Source organism: Bidens hawaiensis, unplaced genomic scaffold (assembly GCF_021521415.1).
Source record: "Bidens hawaiensis isolate Kalapana, Puna unplaced genomic scaffold, B.hawaiensis_p1.1 tig00036769_1, whole genome shotgun sequence".
Classification (NCBI taxonomy): Eukaryota; Viridiplantae; Streptophyta; class Magnoliopsida; order Asterales; family Asteraceae; genus Bidens; species Bidens hawaiensis.
In genome coordinates this window covers 48,072-69,828 of record NW_027496421.1, presented here as the reverse complement: position 1 = coordinate 69,828, position 21,757 = coordinate 48,072, and the positions used below count along the sequence as shown (strand labels likewise).

At 34.5% G+C, this 21,757-nt stretch overlaps 3 protein-coding genes and 2 pseudogenes across 5 annotated transcripts; 1 reads left to right on the top strand and 4 right to left on the bottom strand.

The window, feature by feature from the left end:
• Nucleotides 1–1,148: 1,148 nt before the first annotated feature.
• Nucleotides 1,149–2,875, bottom strand: LOC143588795 (uncharacterized; annotated as a pseudogene). Its single transcript, XR_013145167.1, has 3 exons — nucleotides 2,682–2,875; nucleotides 1,354–1,623; nucleotides 1,149–1,230 (listed from the first exon to the last, which is right to left on the bottom strand). The product of XR_013145167.1 is annotated as an uncharacterized LOC143588795 (transcript).
• A 694-nt stretch (nucleotides 2,876–3,569) lies between these two features.
• Nucleotides 3,570–6,676, top strand: LOC143588806 (uncharacterized; annotated as a pseudogene). The gene is made up of 12 exons (XR_013145168.1): nucleotides 3,570–3,775; nucleotides 3,842–3,946; nucleotides 4,311–4,368; nucleotides 4,801–4,881; nucleotides 4,991–5,062; nucleotides 5,157–5,404; nucleotides 5,491–5,562; nucleotides 5,850–5,966; nucleotides 6,059–6,140; nucleotides 6,258–6,304; nucleotides 6,382–6,463; nucleotides 6,571–6,676. The product of XR_013145168.1 is annotated as an uncharacterized LOC143588806 (transcript).
• Nucleotides 6,677–7,461: 785 nt separating this feature from the next.
• Nucleotides 7,462–9,065, bottom strand: LOC143588794 (large ribosomal subunit protein uL1-like). Its single transcript, XM_077069711.1, has 4 exons — nucleotides 8,850–9,065; nucleotides 8,269–8,434; nucleotides 7,641–7,846; nucleotides 7,462–7,554 (listed from the first exon to the last, which is right to left on the bottom strand). Exons 1-4 carry the CDS (start codon nucleotides 8,877–8,879, stop codon nucleotides 7,501–7,503), a joined length of 456 nt encoding a protein of 151 aa, XP_076925826.1. The 5' UTR covers nucleotides 8,880–9,065; the 3' UTR covers nucleotides 7,462–7,500.
• A 2,936-nt stretch (nucleotides 9,066–12,001) lies between these two features.
• Nucleotides 12,002–15,073, bottom strand: LOC143588793 (uncharacterized). Its single transcript, XM_077069710.1, has 2 exons — nucleotides 14,797–15,073; nucleotides 12,002–12,396 (listed from the first exon to the last, which is right to left on the bottom strand). Exons 1-2 carry the CDS (start codon nucleotides 14,998–15,000, stop codon nucleotides 12,106–12,108), a joined length of 495 nt encoding a protein of 164 aa, XP_076925825.1. The 5' UTR covers nucleotides 15,001–15,073; the 3' UTR covers nucleotides 12,002–12,105.
• LOC143588805 (uncharacterized) lies at nucleotides 15,002–15,753 on the bottom strand. Its single transcript, XM_077069720.1, has 3 exons — nucleotides 15,505–15,753; nucleotides 15,210–15,389; nucleotides 15,002–15,064 (listed from the first exon to the last, which is right to left on the bottom strand). The coding sequence occupies exons 1-3, from the start codon at nucleotides 15,751–15,753 to the stop codon at nucleotides 15,002–15,004; spliced, it is 492 nt and encodes a 163-aa protein (XP_076925835.1).
• Nucleotides 15,754–21,757: the final 6,004 nt, after the last annotated feature.

The following is a 21,757-nucleotide window of genomic DNA, read 5'->3' as shown; positions in this document are numbered from 1 at the left end:
TCCATTGATGTTGTCCCAAACTTGCCATGACTCCGAATCCTATTGTGAAATCATAAACAAAAATCATGCACACATTAAACAATCAGCTTACATATGCTATTACATAAGGAGATGGTGATGATGATTGGCATTCTTGAAAGAGGAATGATCTGGAGGCTGGAGATGTAAATCCGATGTTTTTATTGATATATTGTAAAAAATACCAAACTTGTTGCAAGAAAGAGGTTATTAAATTAGAGAAAACTCATATTATAGATTTATAATATGCATTGGGTGTGTCAGCAACCATTTACACGAGTGTGCCTTTGCTGCTCATAAACAACTTACAAATTGAAGTGTAAAGAACCAAATTTCACTTCAATTGTTTTATTGAGAATCAATATTTGGTCCTTTTCACATCCTTTGCTTTGTCTCTATCAGTGTCGTAAAAATCGCTAGTCAGGTGGTGGGGTGGGGACTAGCGATTAATCGGAATTAATCAAATCGGACTTTAATGTATATTTTTCAATTTTATACACACATTTTTATATGTAATTTTCAATTTTATACATACAAAAACATATTTTTGGCCTGAAATTGGCTGAAATCTCGCTAAAAACCGTTGGTTTTGGATCTCGCCAGAAACTGTTGATTTTGGTTGAAATCTCGTCGGAAAACACTGATTTTGGTCGAAATCTCGCTGGAAACCGCCGATTTTGGCCGGATTTGACCGTTGACCGATTAATTGGCCGACTAGCTCAAAATTAATCAGTGAAGTGGGGACTAGCGATTAATCCGGGATTAATCGGTGCCTAGTTAGGATTTTTGCAACACTAGGCTCTATATTGTTAATAAACCATTGCTCATAAATGTGAGGAAATAGTTTCAGCAATTAGCCATTCCCGGTATTAACCAAGCAGTATTGATGCAATGGCAAAATCCATTCTTATTATCATTCACAATCAGCCGGTTTTACAATAAAACAGCAAGTTTGCCAATTGAAACCGACAACTCATGTTTTTGGATATCAGTTTGATAAAAAAAAAAGAATGAAAGCCGGATATGTCAAATGACTAGAACCATGTCCTTTCATAAATACCAACTTAAGCAAACCTCCTTTGAGTTAGATCAATTATCATGAAATACATAATATGTTTTACAACAATTATGGTGGATATATACAGACATGAATCTATCAGGATAGTGATGCCTTTTCCAACAGTTCCTGCAACTCCCCGCTCTTGTATGCATCTGCAATACAAGACGGTAATTAAACTATGAATATTGTCTGTCTCAAGGAAGAAACATTGATAATAACGCGTCTAAATGGCAAAGTAAGAGTTAAAAGTTAAAACCATGAGTGAGTGAACTCACCAACAGTTATGTCACAACCACCAAAAAACTCCCCATCGATGTAGAGTTGCGGAAATGTTGGCCACTGCGAATATTCCTTTAATCCTTGACGCAAGATTTCATTTTCAAGAATGTTAACAGTTTCGAAAGGTACGTTTGCTGCCTTCAAAATAGAAACAACTGTGTTTGAGAAGCCACATTGTGGGAAGTCCTTAGTTCCCTTCATGAAAAGAATGACCTTGTGTGATGTAACAACTTTATCCAATGTGGTCTTCAACTCAGGACTTAATGCTGTGAGAATATGAACACGTATAAGACACTAAATAACACTTTGTACCACTTTCCATCTTGATCATGCTTTAGAGTTTCTATTATGTAAATTGCACTTGAAAATGATGCAATTTGGAAAATATCAAAACAATTGCTAGACTTACAAGTAGGGGTGTGGACAGTTCGGTTATGCTATTAGCCTCAACCGAATTAACCAATAGGTTTTGGTTAATCAGATCAGTTTATTTAGTTAGTTTTTCGGTTTTTGGTTCGGTTTGGTTTAAAACCAAAATCGAACTTGGACTAAAATTTTTACTTAGTAATACATAAAATGGACGCATAAATACATGAAATTAACTTAAAAATACATGAAATGGTGATTTAAAACATGAAATACATGAAACATAGGCATAAAAGCTAAACCTACATGAAAATCAGAATATATGAATGGTTCTGTTAAGTTAATTTTGGTTAACTGATGGTACAGAAAAAGAAAACGATAACCGTTTCGGTTTGGTTATTGCTCGCCCCATTTATCTGTAATTGGAATATATCACACTCGGAATGCATCCATTATGATGGTAATCATCAACCGACCGATATTTGAGAAATCAGTTATCGCGGTGGGATATCAGTAATCTTAATATCATGCAGAATTTATATATATAGCACTTTAACACTAACATTTCAGTATACTCTCCTACTATTAACAAATTATCCTTTTGCAACTTGCAAAACAATAATAATTGTAGCAAGTATGTACTGATTAAGACTCAAAACACTAAAAGCTGAAAATTAAAACTTAAAACACTGATATCGGGAATATCGCCGATATTGACTGCATAGTTTAAAACTGCATACTCATGATAATTGATACATGCTTTACATGTACAAGCATGTCAAGAGGTGTAACCAAACACACTCTACCAACCTCCGACTGATTCACAGAGGTAGCCTCTTAATGAAATCGTTAAGGGGCTCCCAAACAGCCCTTTAATTAGTTGGGGATACGGAAACAAGTGTTCCAAACATCGATAAAATAACTAGAGCCATGTATGAGTGGACGGAAATATAAATACCAGCAAAGCATCCAATCCTTGTATAAGAAACTTTGGTTTTAATAGCTTGACATCCGAATTTGAAGGTGCCAAAGGTGGTAGGTGAGTGCAGAGCGATTGATTGTGGTTGTTCCGGACACAAATTCGAAAGAGGGGATTCTTGTTGATGACGAAGAAGAAGCCAATCCCGATTGGAAACTCAGAGAGCACCACATGTTTACAATCTGATTGAATTCAAGATGGGGGAGAATTCTGGATTACTAGTATCGATGTGTTCGATGAAATGGCACCAGATGGGCTCGAATAAGTTGTGCATTTGGGCTAACCATCAGATTTAGACTTCATTAGCATATCCTATCTCCATAATGAACGACTTATTATTGAATGTGTGGTAGATGAATGATAACCTATAATTAAAACGAATCGGCTGATGAGAATGATCCATCCGACATAAAATAAAATTACTGTTTGTGTCCCTGTAGTTTTAGGGCGGAGACACAACGAGTCTCAGAAATTTTTTTTAACTGGTTGAGTCTCTGTGGTTTCAGAAACAAACAATTTGAGTCCCCGTGGTTTTAGTAAAATGAAAGTTAAGTAACGTTAGGGACTCAAATGGTTCATTTTTGAAACCACAGGGACTCAGCCAGTTCAAAAATTTTCAGAGACTTATTATGTCTTCTCCTTAAAACTCTAGGGAAGCAAACGGTAATTTTCTATTATTATTATTATCATTATTATTATTTTTGACGTTTTTAAACTATATATTAATGTACTATTATTATTATTATTAATTTAAACAATTGAGAAATATAAAATATGTGTAAAAAACATATTAAAATAAGTATAAGTGAGGGCGCTAAATATCTTATCGGATATCACTGTCGCGTGGTAACGAAAGCTGATACAAAAATGGCTGCCAGATGTATAACTACTTGCAAGCTTTCTTCCCTTATTGCAGACTCTCCGGCAGTTATCATCCGAAGCTTCAACTTAAAGTTCCAGCAAAACGAAAATAAAGTAACACATGGACGATACAGAGGCAGCCTCATAATGAATCCAGAGTCATTCGAAGTCGGTAGGATGATCGGAAGCTATGGTTTCATGAGCGTCACCAGGTAAACCAATCAAATCGAATGGTTTTATTAATTAAATTAATTTGAGAGAGAAATTTGTTTGTGTAGTTATTCGGGTCTTCAGTCTGGGTCTGACATTGATGGCTCATCGCGGTTAGAGGATATTGGAGGATTGAAGTTTCAGGATGTTACACAAGGCAATGTGCAAATCAGGTCAGTTTCATTGATGGTTCGTCGCGGTTAGAGGTCTTCCATACATCCCATTTTTTAGGGGCATTAAGATTTTAGTTGATCATAAGTGTTATTATTTTGCTAGGAAAGTTAACGTACAAATTAAATTCGTGCTAATTGTGATAATCAAGTAGAGTAATTATATTTACAAGTAGTGTAATTATGTAATTAAATCACGGTGTAATTACACTACACTATAATTACGCTATGTTGTAAATATAATTACACTATTTGATTCTCACAATTAGCATGTTAATTTAATTTGTATTTCATCCAAACCTTTATTTTGCTTTCCTTTTAATTTTTCTTCTTCATATTGATATTTGCGATTACAGCTTTTATGTAGGCTTTATGAAGGAAGAGTAGCTTAGGGTCCTCGGAAGGGCACTCCAATCATCTTCAAGGTAATCTTCACCATATTCTGTAGAGATTAATTTGGTCTTGGTATTTGAGCCAGAGCAGCTCATTTAGCTTAACGAGCTGAAATGTTGAGATCAAGTCATGTGAGATGTAGATGATCAAAGAACAAAAGGTACACCATAAGATCAGATGGATGGATGGTGTAAGATTGAGTTCCCCAATGAACTCACCCCTATATATATGAACCAATAAAAATTGTAACGTATGTGTGACGTAGAATTTATAACTTCTAAATTGGGCTTTGATTTAAATTAGCCAAATGAGCCAGCCTATCTTGGCTTGGGCTCGGCTCATTACAAACTGAGCTGAGTCGAGCCGGCTGGTTTACAAACAAGCCGACCTCGAGTGAGTCATGGGCTTTTTGAACAGCCTTACAGCCCTACATCTGATTAATTATGTGATTGTTAATTATACAGGTTTATCCAGGGAAACAGATGGGTGGTCTTGAGGCTGATATGATGGCATCAAATGAGCTGCAATCTCATGCTTTCCTTCAAGTACATTTACAGCATTATATTTGACCAAATGAATTGGTTCTACTACATATCTTGATTCAGAGTGATGAGATCTTGTTCACTTCGTATAAAACCTTGACATTTTCTGCAGAGTTGTTCACAATCAATCTGCCAAAATATCCAAATTCTATTAGGGGGTTTTGAAACTAAAACAGGAGAGCAGGTTATTAATTTTTTTTTATTTAATTTAAGATCCTCGTATGTTTTCATATTATGAAGATTGTGACTACTATATATGTGATCTAAATAACAAACAGTGGCTTGCATTTCGCAACGATGGCAAATACAGTGCAGCAGACTATGCTAAAGTTTCAAGTGAGAAGCTTTCAAGAAACCGTGGACTTGGAGAGCCGAAATCCTGGAATCCCTTTGAAGCAGAATTGAATATTAAGCGAAAAAGATCATTTATTATTAAACTTCTGCAAGGTGTTTTATGTGGTTTGGCATACATGCATGACAATGAAAGATTACATCAGAGCCTTGGCCCATCTTCAGTTGTTCTAAAGTATGTTTGTTTCTTTTTTCCTTTTCTTGGAGGCGTGATTATATTTTATTGTAAAGGTAAATAAAAGCTATGTGCTGGCATTGCAGTACAATGGTGGAAAAAGATGCTGCTTATCTCGTTCCAAGGCTCCGTGATCTTGCCTTCTCGGTGGATATACGGTATGCTTATGGTGATAGTGCTAATGATTTTAAACAATATCTTCTACTCATTACAGTTGCTATGTTATTCTGTTTATCCGATATCACATAATCATGTTCAAAACACACATCCAAGCAAAACGTATTCGTCTTTAAAATAGCTAGAGGCATGCCTATCTGTGCGGGCGTTTCATCTTTAGCATATATGAAAGTCTTCACAACTATTTTTAATGAAAAAAAAACTTTATAATTGAAAGTATCCTTTTTCAAAAACAATGTTTGATCATATTTAATAACCTTTTGTTCTAATTTTCAAGTTTAGAGGAAAATTCATATGGATTGTCTGAAGGTCTTTGGAGGCGAGCAAGATCATCCGGGGCATTTACTCCTATGGAAAAACGAGCTTTTGGAATAGCAGATGATATGTAAAATGTCTACTTTAATCCTTGTTAATGTTCTAGAAATATATATCATTAATATTGTTTACTCATATTTGGTTATTCTTATTTTTTTATAGTTATGGAGCTGGTCTTCTTTTTGCATACTTGGCTTTTATTCCTTTTTGTGAAGCAGGCATTGTGGATAGCCTTTCATTGCAAGCAAGTTTCAAATAACTATATTTAAGCCCCAAGTTATTTAAAAGTTTCAAATAACTATATTTAAGCCCCACTTTATCCTTTATTTATGTGCTTATATTTATGGTTTTGAACTTGCAGAGGCTGCTAGAGAGCACTTTTAAACTTGATCTTACAGCTACTAGAGAGTAAGAACTCTAATTAATTTCTTTAGATAGTATATTCAAACCACAAATAATACACATGCTACCTATGTTTTTATTAGGTATTGCTTGGCTGATGATGGGTTTGTAGAGGCGGTTAAGTTTCTGGATATGGGTGACGGTGCTGGCTGGGAGTTATTGCAGGTTTAATTCCATTAGTATTATTTCTTTTCTCCTATGGAATTGGGTGTGTTAATTTGTAACATTAGGATAATGGTACTGTTATTTATATTGCTTTTGATTAAATGCAGACGATGTTAAATCCCGACTTCAGGAGTAGGCCAATTGCTGAAGCTGTATTGAACCACCGGTTCTTGAAAGATGCTCTTCTTTGAAGTCCATTTTTAGTAATGGGAAGAACTCGTATGGAGATACACTATGATCATTTCTTGGGTTATTTGTTTCGTTTGTGAGTATAGCCGGCGGAAACATCATCTTCCGTTGTTTCATATAGGAAAACAGACAAAAATCCGCATAATTCGTACTAAACAGAAACATGATTACTTCTTAGCATTACCAAACTAAAGAAAAGTTCCAGAAATGATTTGTCTTGTACAACTGCACTCACAAGTGGATTCTGGTTCCATTTAGGATGAACAAAGCAGGTTTATGAATTGTGTTATAGAAATATTTTCATAGGCTAATGATTGAGCAAATGAAATTCGAATGCCGGGCAACCCAAATCAGAATGTATCCAGATTACAGTTTTAATAAAAAGTGAAAGTTACTATAGGAGTATAGGCGCTTATCACAAAACAAGCCCATGACATATAAATGTCTAATCAATCCATCAGCAACTCATACAAAGAACTTGCATGTGTTGACCATCATCGCCTGAGCAGGAACTCATACTCATGCACATCAATGAAGTATACACTTTATGGTTTCACACTTTCACGTTCTATCCGATTGGAAATATTCCCCTTCACAAAATAAACCAAGTATTCTGATATGTGAACCTTTTAGAAAGCCATGGACCCACTTCCATTTTAATCTACACCAATCTTTGTTCGAAACTAAAATTGCCTACCAGTATTGAGCAACAGAACAAAAAATGAAATCCATAAATGACTTTTATCAAACAATTCTCAAAAGTAAGATTGATTTTATAGTGCTACAGAAACAAAACATGTAACAAGCCAAACAAAAACCAAATGAAAACATAACAAATAAACTCATCCTTAAAAGATGCGGACTGGCTTCCCCATTGTGGTCTTCAAGTATAAGCACCGCACCTGAATTCATTAAAAAAATAAATAGATATAAAATATATAATAATTTTCTCAAAAAATCTGTCATTGCAATCAAATAAACAACTCACATTTTGCCAATTCTTCTTTAGCAACGAAACTAGGAAGTTGACACTCATTTGAACGTTTTGGAAAATTTGCTTCTCTTCCATGCTGCAGTTTCCAACAGCAACACCCATGCAGAGCACCTTCTTGAGTTGGAACTTGACTGTTGCCTTGGTCTCGTTGACCTTTGCCTCAAGAGATTCCTGGTGGGTAACAAGAGTCGGGAACTTACCTACATTTTAATCATAACAAGAATCATGGTGACTATTCAAAGAATAAGAGCAAATTGTATAAAATGGACACAAGCTTTATATATTTTCTTTACTTTTGCAACCAGATTACCAATTTTTGTAAAAAAACAATCACATTATCACTGCTTTTTTATAAAAAAATTACATTTTCCATAAACTCTTTCTGCAGATGAAATTGAGTGCTCATGGCAGTTGATGGCATCACCAAAGCCACCGGCAATTTAAAAATAAAAACTATAATATATAAACTTAAATATGTTGCAAAGAAAATGAAGTGTGCAGGGACTAATTTAAACTTAGTTAAACAGTTCTAATTGAACATTTTGGCCTACAAAATCTTAAAAAGATTGATATAATGTGAACACAATGTGTTGGTTTAAGAAGACAGAAAAAATTAATTTACCAGCTTTGTTTAGACCAGGGCCCAACAAACGAGGAATCTGCTTGATGACAGACTCAGAAGCCAAGAAAGCTTGGTGCTTTTTAGCAAGTTTCTTCACTAACTTCTTGTTCTTGTTCAGCTTCTTCAGACCCTCAACATCCATATACTCAAGTCCAATCTTTTGGGCCTGTAAGTTTGCTTGAAAATTATTACATTGCTTGAATAAACAAATTGACCAAACCATAGTTGTTAAAAGCAAATAGCAAACATCCCAATAAGACTTCAAATTTTATATGTATATTTTATCCAGATACAGTGTTTTTATTATTAATAAAAGACTTAAAATCCTGCTATTTTATAGCTATATTATATCCAAATACACTGTTTTTATACAGCCCTATGCTACACTGATCACTAGCTATGATTGCTATTAACAACTATGGACCAAACACTGCTGCATGATGCAATCTATTATAAGCAACCCAATAAGACTATATTGATCATGTTCAAATTGTGCATTTACTTATAAACCTTAATTTTAACTCAATATACCATGTGTTTCCACCGTTAAGTGAATTAATAAAAAATAAAGGTTAAATCACCTCTTCAACATGTTGGGCATCTCCAAGCATGCAAACCTTCAACTTGGGGCGAGGAATGTGCGGCAACTTCACGGTTCCACTGAAACGCTTGTCCTTTTGCGGGTCGTAATTCTTCAAACCAATTTGAAGCTCAATTGTTTCAGTGAAATTTCGCTTCTTCTCCTTGGCATCAGTAGTGATCTGAGTAATTGCCTCTCTGAGGGCCTCACTCTGAAGCTTACTGCATAATAAATAATTAAAATAAAAACATTAAATTTAGTATACTAATTACCATTCTAAAACAACATTTCCACAACAATCAATATTCAGTAACAAATATTATTACTATTATAATCAATCAACATAACAGACCTCATTCTCGGAAGCTTCTCTTCCTGCTAATTTAACTTCTGCAAACATCAAATACGAAAAATAAAAAATAAATTAAAACAATAATGATTTCAGCATCAAAGAGAGGGCTAAGCATCAACAAATGGTATCTAAATTCATATAATTGACAAAAGCAAGCTTCTTAATTAACAATAAGCATCTAATCACATGATAATCGTAATCATCTGCTATTAAACTTGTGAGAAATGAATAAAATGGTACCTCCGATAGGGTTTCAAAGTGGCGAGAAGACAGAGGCGAGTAGCTTATAATATATGAGATTGAAACCCTAATCCTGAAATAAATGAATGGGCCTTGTATTGTTGAGCTTTTAAGTAGCCAATTGTCATGATAAGTTACTGGGCCATATTAAAAACAATGGACCAAACTGACTTGAGGATACAATATTTTTAAAAGGTATATTGGTTTTTAATAATCCCATAATCTCAACTATCATTCTCAAGTTATTGTCGGTCCCAACTAACGAGTTGATTGATGATGGTCCCATATTTTAACGTATTTGTTCCCAACGGTCTGTGAATAATAGAATCCTAACGCCCTCGTTATTTGCCGATTGCCGGAAAAACGCTTCTGGCTGGAAAAGTCACATTTTTTTGCCAGAGAAACTTAACCTGAACATCACTTTAACACCGCCACTACTACCAACAAACTCACCACCACTTGAGCACCAGTGCACCACCAACTGAATCCGACGATGGTTATGGTGTTCCGACAACCTCAATAATTAGGGCTTTTACTAGAAAATGGTTCCTAAAGGTTCGATCCAAGTTTACAAAGACGTTTCGGACGAAAATGTTGAGTTGTTCGGCCAAAAAAGTTTTCCTGGTGACCTACAACTAACGACGTTAGAATTTTCTGTTAGTCGCGAACCGTTGGAACAAATATGATAAATGGTAAGATCGTTATCAGCCAATTCGTTAGTTGGGACCGACATCGACCAAAAAATGATAGTTAGAATTAATAAAAACCAATACACCGTTTAAAAATAATATAAGATTTATACAATATTTATAATCTTTTTGTTAATTAAACGTTAAACATGCAAATAATAGTCAGGAGGATTAAACTTAATAAATAATAATCAAAAACTAGACTAGATTTATAAGAACTTCTAAAATACATGATGTGACACTATGTGACACGATTTTTGATTAAAAAAGTTGCATATAAAGTTACTTTTTTACAGCTGCATGTAAAATTGTTTTATATTAGTGTGATGTGTCCGGTGTTCGTCCCTTCAGATAACGTTCATAAAACTTAATTTAAGTTGTAATACAAAATATATTCAAAAAATTGATGAAATAAACAGGTCAACCCATAAAACATGTCTGCCGGTTCGATCGACACGGAATCAAACCCGTTTACATTAAACCGGACCAATAAATTTCGTGGTAAGGTTATGTCATCTCAAAAATTAACCTCATGTTTTAGTCTAAACATTTATGTACAAAATCACCACACAAGTTTTCTCAAATTATAAATGAACGGTGGGGGACAAAGTCAGTCACCTGGTAACTATAAACAAGGCAATAAAAGTTGGAATTTACAGCCGGTTATTCATATCAAAACAATAATTTACCAAAAACCAAATTATTCCCATTTAACCATCACCTTTTTTGATAGCAAAACCAAACAAGAGAGGTAGAATAACATCATCACCATGAATGCATCATCTCGAAGAAGCGGAGGACTGCTTGAAGGATTATACAAAGTCTTTATGCGACGTACTTCTGTCTACGCCACTTTCGTCATTGTCGGTGCTCTTGTTGGTGAACGGGTAGGATTCGCTCCTTATATATTATTTATACGCATAAGTGAATACATACATATGTTATTGACAGATGTATTTGTATATATGAAATAAATTTGCATGTTATGACCAATGGATTTGTGCTAATGTGTTTCAGGCCGTTGATTATGGAGTTCATAAACTATGGGAGAAAAATAATGTTGGGGTAATGTTTTAAACTCTAGATTGATGTGCTGTTTCACATTATTATGTTACTTCACATGTTAAAACTAAGATTTAATATATTGGTCTCGTGGTCTAGTTTCTTGCTAGCCTGGTCGGTTGTTTTATTTTAATAAAATCTATTTTGTTGACCGTTAAAAAAAAATAGGTTTTAATATCCTAAACTTTACCACTTTATTGAACATGGTGATCTTAACAAAGAATAATATTTCATTTGTTTCTTTATATATCTTTTTGCTTTTAAAGTTTTTTAGAAGGTAATACTTTCACTATTTTGTGTAATATATATATATATATATTTTCTCAATTGATTATTGGATTTTGATAATGCAAAAGTAAAATAGATGTCCGGTTTAGAACATTCAGGTTTAAGTTAACCAGTTTCCTAGTTTCGGGTCTACCATTACATAAACGGAAAGAGGTTTTAAAGTCGGTACATTTAAAGATAGTAACTGTAGTTACACAATTACAGTACGTGTCAAATTCAGAACATTTTTTATACCAAATTCTAACATATCGCCTTGTTATGCAGAAGCGATACGAAGACATTCCTGTTTTGGGACAGAGGACATCCGACGAATAAAGTGCGGTTTGACCCCCCTTTGGTATCATCACTATGCGACCGAGAAAAAGACTAAACGTAAAATGCAGCGTGATCATCTGTTTTAACATTTTTGGTTGATGTTCAATAACAGTTCATTACTTTATTATAGCTGAACAAACATCTCCAATTTAAATAGTTTTAGTATACAAGAAAATAACCCTAGCACTTAGCTGCATATACAACAATAAAATCTGCTTGCTTCAGAGAACAATATTATTATCACCATATAATGAAACTCAGTATCAAAGCATCCTATGACAGTGCGCATAATCTTACCAATATGTACCGGTTCATCCAACCAAAAGTGTCCTAAAGATTTCTTCACATAAACCGCCATCAAAAGCTAAGAAATGCCCTTTGCCTGGAACCTCATGATACCGAACAAAAGGAAGCTTTTCAGAAAGAAACCGATTTATTTTATACGGTATGACTTTATCTTCATAGCCCTGCCAAATATGAGCAGCACCATTGTTGTCCGGCCAAGGATTACTTATATCCAACGGGTCAAACTCCCATTTTCCATAACCAGCCATTATGTCACGATACAGAGATTCATAAACTCCTTGCTGACGTGTCTTGTCCTAATGTTGTAACATCCTAAAATTTATAATGTTGAATAAAGAAAGTTACGTTTAGTGATTTCGCGTTATTAATTAATCAATATCGAGTAAAGAACGGATCATGGACTTAGATTGATTGAGACGGGTTAAGTGAGAATGGGCCTTAGGTCCATGGGCTTTAAGGGATATAAATATCCCCTAAACCAAGTTAAAACCCTAAACCCTCATTTCATTTCCATCTTATTCTCTAACACACTCCAAACACACACACACACCATAAACGAGCAAGACCCGAGAGAGAGTAAACGTTAGTTGGTATTAGATCTTATTACACGAGATCTAGAGTGCATAAACAAGCTAACCAAGATCGAACGAGCGCTAAAGGTATGTTCTTGACCTTTAAAGTTTACGTTTTATTGAACGTTTAGCCTTTTGAATGTCCTTAAGCTTAAAGATCCAAGCTTTATAGTATATACGGGATATATATACGACCGGAAATGGTTAGGGAACGTTAGTGGGTGATGTCGAACCATAACAAGGGTATTAAAATCGCCAAAATGCTTGATAAAAACCAACCCGTAGCTGAACTGGGCAACTTCGCCTGCGAACTGGGCAACTTCGCCTGCAAAAGCTTAACTTCGCCTTCAAAGCTTAACTTCGCCTACGGCCAAGTTCGCCTAACTGGTAACTTCGCCTAAGGCCAAGTTCGCCTAATTGATAACTTCACCTACGGCCAAGTTCGCCTAACTGGTAACTTCGCCTAAGGCCAAGTTCGCCTAATTGATAACTTCGCCTACGGCCAAGTTCGCCTAACTGATAACTTCGCCTAAAGCTAAGTTCGCTTAAGGTTTAACTTCGCCTAAAGTTAAGTTCGCTTACAAAATAAATTAAAAACCTAATGAAAAATGTGTTAAGACAGTTAATGGAAATAAAATTTTTCCAAGCTGACCTGGCAGCTCGACCCCAGCCAGGGGCTCTGCCCCTTGGACCCTGCTAGGGGCTGCCGCCCCTAGACCCTGCTGCCAGGGGCGCTGCCCCCGGACCCCCGTTCGTTGTGGGTCATATAAAGATAGAAATACAACATGAGTAGTAGTAGTTAATTGATACGTGTAAATATTATACAGTTAGCCATGCACAGCTCAAGAAGGGAATAACTATTAACGGAGAGCGTAACCGTGTTCAAGTGAGTTTCTAGCCCCATTTATGTGTTATGTTTTCGGGGCTGTGTGCATACTCGATATGTTTGTTAATACGCTTATCCTAAGAGATAAGTGTATGCCTTATGTGAATAATGTGATATGTATGAATGATGGCTTGACGGTACGTGAACGATCTTCGGATATTGCACGTACTGTCAGGTTGTAACGCTAAGTATAAGGTAAGTATGATATGTATGCTTATGTGTATGAATGTGATAAAGTTAATAAAAGAAGGAAATGATGGTTGTATGGTTACGAAGAGGGTACCGGGCCCTAATAATACTCGAGGTATGATGTATGGTTATATGGTAACGAAGAGGGAATCGAACCCTACTAATATTCGAGAACTAGGGAACCGAACCCTACTAATATTCGAGGAACGAGGGTACCGAGCCCTAATAATACTCGAGGAACGAGGGTACCGAGCCCTAATAATACTCGAGGAAGGAGGGTACCGAGCCCTAATAATACTCGAGGAAGGAGGGTACCGAGCCCTAATAATACTCGAGGAATGTAGGGCGTAATGCTCTTTATAACGTAAGATATGAAAGTAAGTTAATACAAAAGAAAGTATGAAAGTATGAAAGTATGAATGAAAGAATATAAGTTTATGTGTATTGTATAGCGTATGATTAACTAAAACTCACTCAGCGTAGCTGACTTTTAGTATGCACGCAGGTGAGTAGGATGAGGCAGCTCGCTTGAGGAGACACGTGGCACTGAATAAGAGGCTGGCATCGGAAGACTCAAGACGTTTAAGTTTAATGTTTCGTTTATTTTGAAAGACAAAATGATGTTTTAAGACAAGACGTGTTTTGTTATGAAATGTTTTATGAAAGCTTTTATATTCCGCGAATGTTTTAATTAACTCTGATATTTAGAACTGCGTTTATGAGTAAATCCAACACGAAAGTAGGGCTACCGGTAACGGGGCCTTACAAATGTATATCGTCATAAGAGAGAATTTAGAATTGATTAGTCAACTGTTTGATATAAAAAAGATAGGAGTTAACTTTAAAAGTCAAAATGACTTTGATATGAATACTGCAAGAATATTCATGAAGAAATAATTTCTAATACAATGGAGTGAACGGATCTAAACACACCTTAAAATGATAGATATTTGTGCCTAAAACGTCCCGCATTATATGTTCTAAATTTGTTATAATTAACTATGATGCTCTTAATTTGTAAAAATAATCAAATAGTGATTATTATTTACCGGATTATCATCTGAATTTGGTGGCAGACTCTTCAAGTACTCCAAATCTGATTGGGAAAATATATCCAATTTTCCTGCCATCATACTTAACGACGGAAACAGTTTTTGATTCATCCACCAGTGAAACAACCACGGGGCATAATGTGCCACACGAAACGACCACCTGTCTTGAGAAAGCAGTAGCTTAAAGCATTCTTCAGCCATGTCAGCAGGCAAACATGGCCACCAGTAATACACAAACGGAACCACAAGTGAAGCCCCCGAGAACCTTCAATCACATTTTAGAAGAAATTAACAACATAATATTGTTGACACGATAAAAAATAAAAATAACAAAAAACAGGAGAAAATATGCAGTTAGAAATTATTTTCATATCATGCCTGTGTGGTATGTAATAAAGGCAACTCCAAACAGCATATGCACCCATGGATAATCCAATTACATAGAATTTGGGACCAATTTGCAATTTATCGACTAATTCTTGAATATCGAACGCTTCACTTTTAACCGTGCGTTTTGGGTGTGGATCGCTCTCTCCATAACCCGCTCTGTCAAATGAGAGAAAGTAAATCTGCAGCTCCTCAATAAGTTCCTGCCATCATCAAAGGGCATTTTCGACATTTCAAACAGTCAACACAATCTCACAAAAGTATAAACAATGTATGAAAAATATTAATATTAATATTAAATAATATAGTTTGTGATACCTGGGAAAGAGGTAGTTTCAAGTCCTTACAGGTATCAAAGCCATGAACAACAATAACCTTATATTTCGCCTCATCTTTAGAGACACCCCACTCTCTGTAGGATAAATGTCTTCCATCATTAAGCTGGACACGCGGTGAAGTTATAGGTGGGCCGCCCGGTGATCCACATATTCTAGGTGACGGTGGTTTGATCCGCATATACGCCCATCCAAGAAAACTGCCCACCACCACGGATATCTTTAAACTCATTACTAAAAGGAAAAAAACAATAATCAGCTAACCTATAAAAATCCCGCCTAGGCGCCAATTAATCGCTAGTTGGCACCCCATCGGTTAGTCGCAGATTAATCGCTATTTGTTCAAAATCGGTCAAAATTGAAAATTTTATATATAAAATTTAGTATACATATGCATATTTGAAAAATTACATATAAATTCCAGTCCGAGTTATCGCTAGTCGGTAACCCATCGACTAGTCGTCAATTAATCGCTATTTGTTCAAAATCGGCCAAAATTAAAAATTTTATATATAAAATTTGGTATACATATGTATATTTGAAAAATTACATATAAATTTTCCAATCCGATTAAATCCCGATTAATCAATAGCTGGTAACCCACCGACTAGTTGTCAATTAATCGCTATTTGTTCAAAATCGGTCAAAATTGAAAATTTTATAAAATTTGGTGTACATGTGTATTTGAAAAATTACATATAATTTCCAATCCGATAAATCGCTAGTCCTTACCTTACCGCCTGACCAGCGCCTAGCGAATTCTACAACACTGAACAATTATTTAACTGTTTAACAGAATTTACTTTTTTAGGGATTTAACAGATAAGATATATATTATAATATTAATAATCCATAGGCTCATTAAACTTTCATAAAGCTACTAAAAGCAGATCGGGTTGACTACAGAATTTAGGGCTTTTTATGAATAACACATTAATGCAACTTGGAATTGTTGTAGATCCGATCAATGAGCTAAAAAAACCGGATCAGCTTTGCAGATCATTTAACAAACAACATAATATTTAAAACTCGCAATTAATTAAGCATATGACAAAATTAAGAATCAATTTGGGAAGAAGATAGGATCAAAATCACTTGAAAACGTACCGGAATAAAGTCAAAGTGCTAATGCTTGTAGTCAACAGTGATCGAAGCTGATATTATTTTATGGAGAAATGGCATGTGATTGAAAGCTTTATCAAATTCGCACGTGACAGTGACGGAGACGGTCGGCTTGTCTCCGGCGGGAAACCGTTTAAGGTGACGTTAAATAATAATAAAATTAAAATGATAACTCTAACAATACTAATAAAAGAAAACAATGAAGAAGACGTGGCAATCTAATATTCAATTTTGATTTAATCTCTTTCTCATTCATTCTAGATATCTATAGGATATGGGGCAAAACAATTTTGACAAATGGGTTATAATTTTCTTTGTAATCTTTCATCTCATTCATCCTATCTCTCCATAGGTTATGGGTCAAAATAATTTTGACAAATGGGTTATAATTTTCTTTATAATTCTCTAATTCATCATCTTATTTATCCTACATATTAATAGGTCATGGGTTAAAACAATTTTAACAAATGAGTTATAATTTTTCTTCTAATTCTCTAAATCTCGTCTCATTTATCATAATTATCCATGGGTAATAGATTAATATGTCAAAACAATTTTGACAAATGTTGTATATAAAAATATTTTTTCTAATTTGTAAATTTAAGATTGTAGATTTCTTATTATTTTTACTATATATTTTATTTTCTTTTTACCTTTAATTTTATTCATTTCTTTCAAATAATAGACCATATTTATTTTTATTATTTGACAAATCCCGTGTAATACACGAGTTCAAAAGTTAGTAACAAATATTGAAAGAAAAAAAAATACAGTTTTCAAGCAAGGTTTGATGCATACCGACAATACTTTAGGGAGGCCATGGTGGTTAAATAAAGGAAGACAGTGATCTTTGTAATTTACTGTTTTAATCTAGAGGGCGTCTGGGATTTACCATCAGTATGCCCTCGGGCGGGTGGGTTTTTCCCGGAATTAAAGATAACTTGGAGGCATTTAAGAGCTTCATACGACTAGGTTGGGCTAGCTAGCGGTGACCTTTTGCTATTGGGTCATCCCGTACAGAATAACTAGGTAATTACCTGTTTGTTGTCCGTTTAAAAAAAATATTGAAACTAAATCTTGAAATGAGTCAAAATAAAGTTGAAAGGGTAATGAAGCAAGTTTAGTTTGATTAATTATTTGTATTTTAGTTTAATCTTTAGAGTTATCTAGTTATGATTTAATTAGTAGAGATAATGTTAGTATTGGATTAGAACTGAGAGAAGTATTTAAGTATGATTAACATAGTTTTTTTGGTATAGCCACCAACATGTATACTATAATAAGTTCATTATTCATGTGAATTGAAATGCTCTGCAATGAAAACGGGGCAACAAAAGGTGTGGTGGTGGATTGCCGGCAAACTACATCAGGCAACTTCCAGTGGGGCGGAAATTAAAATCTTGATCGTGAGCAAAAATTTCATTTGGTTGTAGACAGTCAAAATAATAACTGAAATATTCAATTAATAAGGAGTCTGAGTCGCTTTGAGTGTCATTGACAGAGCCGAATGCTAGTTTCGGAGTACTTATGGGGCGTACTCACATGGTTTGTATGAGGTCACTTGCAACCCTTGAAAAAAAATATAACATTATATATTTGATAAAATCCTGATCGACTCTATGAAATTTTAAGGTCCTGTGAAATTTGACTCCAATGTTTTTAAATATCGACACTGGTGCCAAAATATATTATTTTAAAGTGTTACAAATATAAACCTTCCCATAAATTTGGACATCGACCTCTTGAAACACTAGTCCAAAAGCTTTCCTACTTGCGAGAGAATTCAAGCTTTGTCATGTGCATCTTTTCATTTTCTACAATCATTCGTATGCTTATATTCTTCAACAAACTTTGGTTCTTGATCCACATTATTTCCTTGTTTTCTATCGCAGTATTACATACCAAAGTATCATCAATATTAGTTTTGTTGCGTTTTATTTCATACACTTATAGGATATGATATATATATATTTATACACATACTAATTTACGCCATGTTTGCGGTGCGCGTATATAATGTATATACGTGTAAACCCTCGGGTGGGCAAAAGTGAAATTACACTAATTTTAACGTTATTTTACTAATCTCGTGAAAATAACGTTAAAAGTGGCGGAAGGTTAATTAAGCATCATGTGGTGGCGTTGATAGCCGAAAGACAAGGGTATATGCATCAATCGGCTGGTGTCCCGATGGTTGAGTGTTATGTATCTTATGTCCAAGGCTTGACACAAAACTACTATCGAGCCATGGGTTTCACTGGAAGCAGCCTCCCTATTTCTACGGGATGGAGGTAATTCTGTCTACATCTTACCCTCATCAGACCCTATCATAACTTTGCTATTAGTAGAATTTATTGAGTACGATGATGATTATATAACTAATTTACCAAGAGAAAAAAACAATAAATAATAAACATTTATCTTAACCCTAAGTTGTATGAAGTAGAATATCACTTATTTTTTAATCAAGATAAGAAGAATAGATTTCAATTCAACCTAAAATTGTATAAATTACAAGTTTACTTATTTTGAGAGTAAAAACAAAAACAACGTTATTAGACAATGACAACTTACCTTATAATTAGTATATTCCTGTCCCATTTCCTACCCTGTATTCATATATATCATACTAGGTTGAGACCCGTGTATTATACGGGGAATTAATGAAATTTACATAATTTAAACGTTACACAAAATACAATTAATAACACAATTATCATATATTGTTAATACAATTGCAACTTTCATTAAAATTACAGGAATTACAAAACAAACATTACGCAAGTAGTCTACAAATAAGAAAAAATTTCCTTGTGCACGACATTTGTGGTTGTATTTGTCAGATTACCTTGTTTATCAAGAATCAGAATCTTGAGCCCAAATCTGCTTGTAACTCTTGACAAGACGACGTATAGTTGTCCATGTGAGAACACGGGTTCTTTCAAGTACAAACCAACCCTAGATAGTGATTGACCTTGGCTTTTTTTTATGGTTATCGCAAAACATACTGCAATGGGAAACTTTAAATATTGGACAAAAAGTGTTTATTTGTTTCAAAATATACGACTCAATAGGACACAAATGTTACTGAAACATGCCTGGAGGGATTCAGAATCGGTTGTCATCAAGTTGGTAATCTTCACAGATGCAATCTTTCTGCAACTCTCATTAGTTAGCCTTAGTGTCTTCCTTAAAACTACAGCAATCTTGAAAGAAATCACAGATTCAAACAAAAAAGTAAGAAAGACAGCATTTATAAATAATGATAACAGAAGAAGGATATGTAAGAATCAAAATGCAACACCTTCCCAAATTATTTTTTTGATATTTTAATTAGAAAAGAATGACTCTAATACATAAAGAAAGTTAGAACAAAAATTAAGAATGCATAGATGTAATCATTCTGAGCTGGATCACGTTCTTGCATAGCCTGAAAAGTATAAACAGTTAGAACAAAAATTAGGGGAGCTAGTTAAAGATATGAAATAATATTACAGCAACTAATAATTTAGATACAGAGATTCAAAAAAACCTAACTCGTCAATTTACAACAGCTAATAATTTAGATATAGAGATTTAAAAACACAAGCTATCTAAATCACCAATGACAGTTGGTTCAAAATCAGTGGCCCGACAAATTGCGAAAGATCATTGCCAATCTGCAAAGAAAAACACCATGTGTAAGCTCATTGTATTACATTCACAAAACCAAAGAACCATTTTATTTTTATCGTATCTAATGTTCATTGCTCGATTCAATGATAAGGACTCGCATGACACATTGAGTTCAAAAGATGTCCATATTGCACAAAACTCATCAGAGAGCCAAAATTCATGATATTCAACAAGTTTTTCTTTTTGTAGATTTATATTATTAAGTCAACAATAAATATGTTTCTATATATATATTAAAAACATATGAGATTCAAGACTATGAAAATATTCATAGGATACCTTCCAAAAGCCTCCCCACCAAAACCTGTAATCAAACAAACGTGAAATATTCAAACTTTCTCGATATTATAAAAAAAAGTATGTAAACCGGCCTACAAAATTTTGTAGCAAAATGTTATTATACAAACCTTCCTCCAAGACTATGATGTAAAGCCCTTAAAAGCCATGGTTTAGGTTTACGAAGCTCTTCTGCCCAATAAATAGCATCAGTTAAGAAAAATGTAAGCAGAAAGCAAACTCGAATAATAATAACAACAACAACAACGATTATGATTACCTCAACAGGAGCGGGCTGGAAGTAGATGAAGAAATAATATCCCATCAACATTCCAATCGAGACTCCAATTCCAAATCTAAACGTGCCGGCAATATAGTAGGAGACGGCGGTGGCGATGAAGGTAGGAGACGGTGGTATCGGAGGTGGCGATGTCGGCGGAGAAATACATGGATTGAACAACTGAAAGTAGGAGATGGAGGTGGCGATGGCGGTATCGTAGGTGGCGATGGCGATGGCGGTATCATTGGCGGAGGTTGGGATGAATGGGAATTAAGGTTCGACATCTCTTTTGGTGTTGAATGAAAAGAATGAAAGAATAATAAAAATGGATCCAGTTAGCATTATTGGGACGGGTTAACCCGAAAGAGATACCATTTTATGAAAATGGATTAAAAGTTGTGAGAGTTGATAAGAGGTTGACAAATGGCATATAGGAGTAGTTATTTATTAGAATAGTAAGATAAGATAATTAAACTATAAGTTATTGTTTTTTTTTCTCTCATGTTTCATTAAATAATATTTTTATACCTTTATCATTATCTTTTCTCTTTCCTCAACTCACAACCACTTTTAAAAAATGGTAAAAAGATGAACAGTGAAACCCCAAATTTAACTTTCACATATAACATTTTCTCTCTGCTCTACTTACAACCGCTCATAACAATACCATATAATTTACAAATCTTCCTCACAACCACTTTTAGAAAATGCTAAAAAGTTATACTAGATGAACAGTGAAACCCCAAATTTAACTTTTACATATAACATTTTCTCTCTGCTCTACTTACAACCGCTCATAACCATACCATATAATTTAAAATCTTCCACACACATTTTTTAAAAACGGGCTAAGAATGCTCTCATATTCAAAAAGCAATTTGTT

Excerpts from the sequence above, each read along its gene's own strand:
- LOC143588805 (XM_077069720.1), bottom strand. The coding sequence starts at position 15,753 with ATGAGTTTAAAGATATCCGTGGTGGTGGGCAGTTTTCTTGGATGGGCG. Across the intron at positions 15,390-15,504 it reads TGAAACTACCTCTTTCCCAG|GAACTTATTGAGGAGCTGCA; the intron begins GTATCACAAACT and ends TGATGATGGCAG. Across the intron at positions 15,065-15,209 it reads TATCCATGGGTGCATATGCT|GTTCTCGGGGGCTTCACTTG; the intron begins GTTTGGAGTTGC and ends ATGTGATTGAAG.
- LOC143588794 (XM_077069711.1), bottom strand. The coding sequence starts at position 8,879 with ATGCTTGGAGATGCCCAACATGTTGAAGAG. Across the intron at positions 8,435-8,849 it reads ATGCCCAACATGTTGAAGAG|GCCCAAAAGATTGGACTTGA; the intron begins GTGATTTAACCT and ends GCAAACTTACAG. Across the intron at positions 7,847-8,268 it reads CCCTGGTCTAAACAAAGCTG|GTAAGTTCCCGACTCTTGTT; the intron begins GTAAATTAATTT and ends ATTAAAATGTAG.
- LOC143588793 (XM_077069710.1), bottom strand. The coding sequence starts at position 15,000 with ATGGCTGAAGAATGCTTTAAGCTACTGCTTTCTCAAGACAGGTGGTCG. Across the intron at positions 12,397-14,796 it reads CAAATTCAGATGATAATCCG|GACAAGACACGTCAGCAAGG; the intron begins GTAAATAATAAT and ends TTACAACATTAG.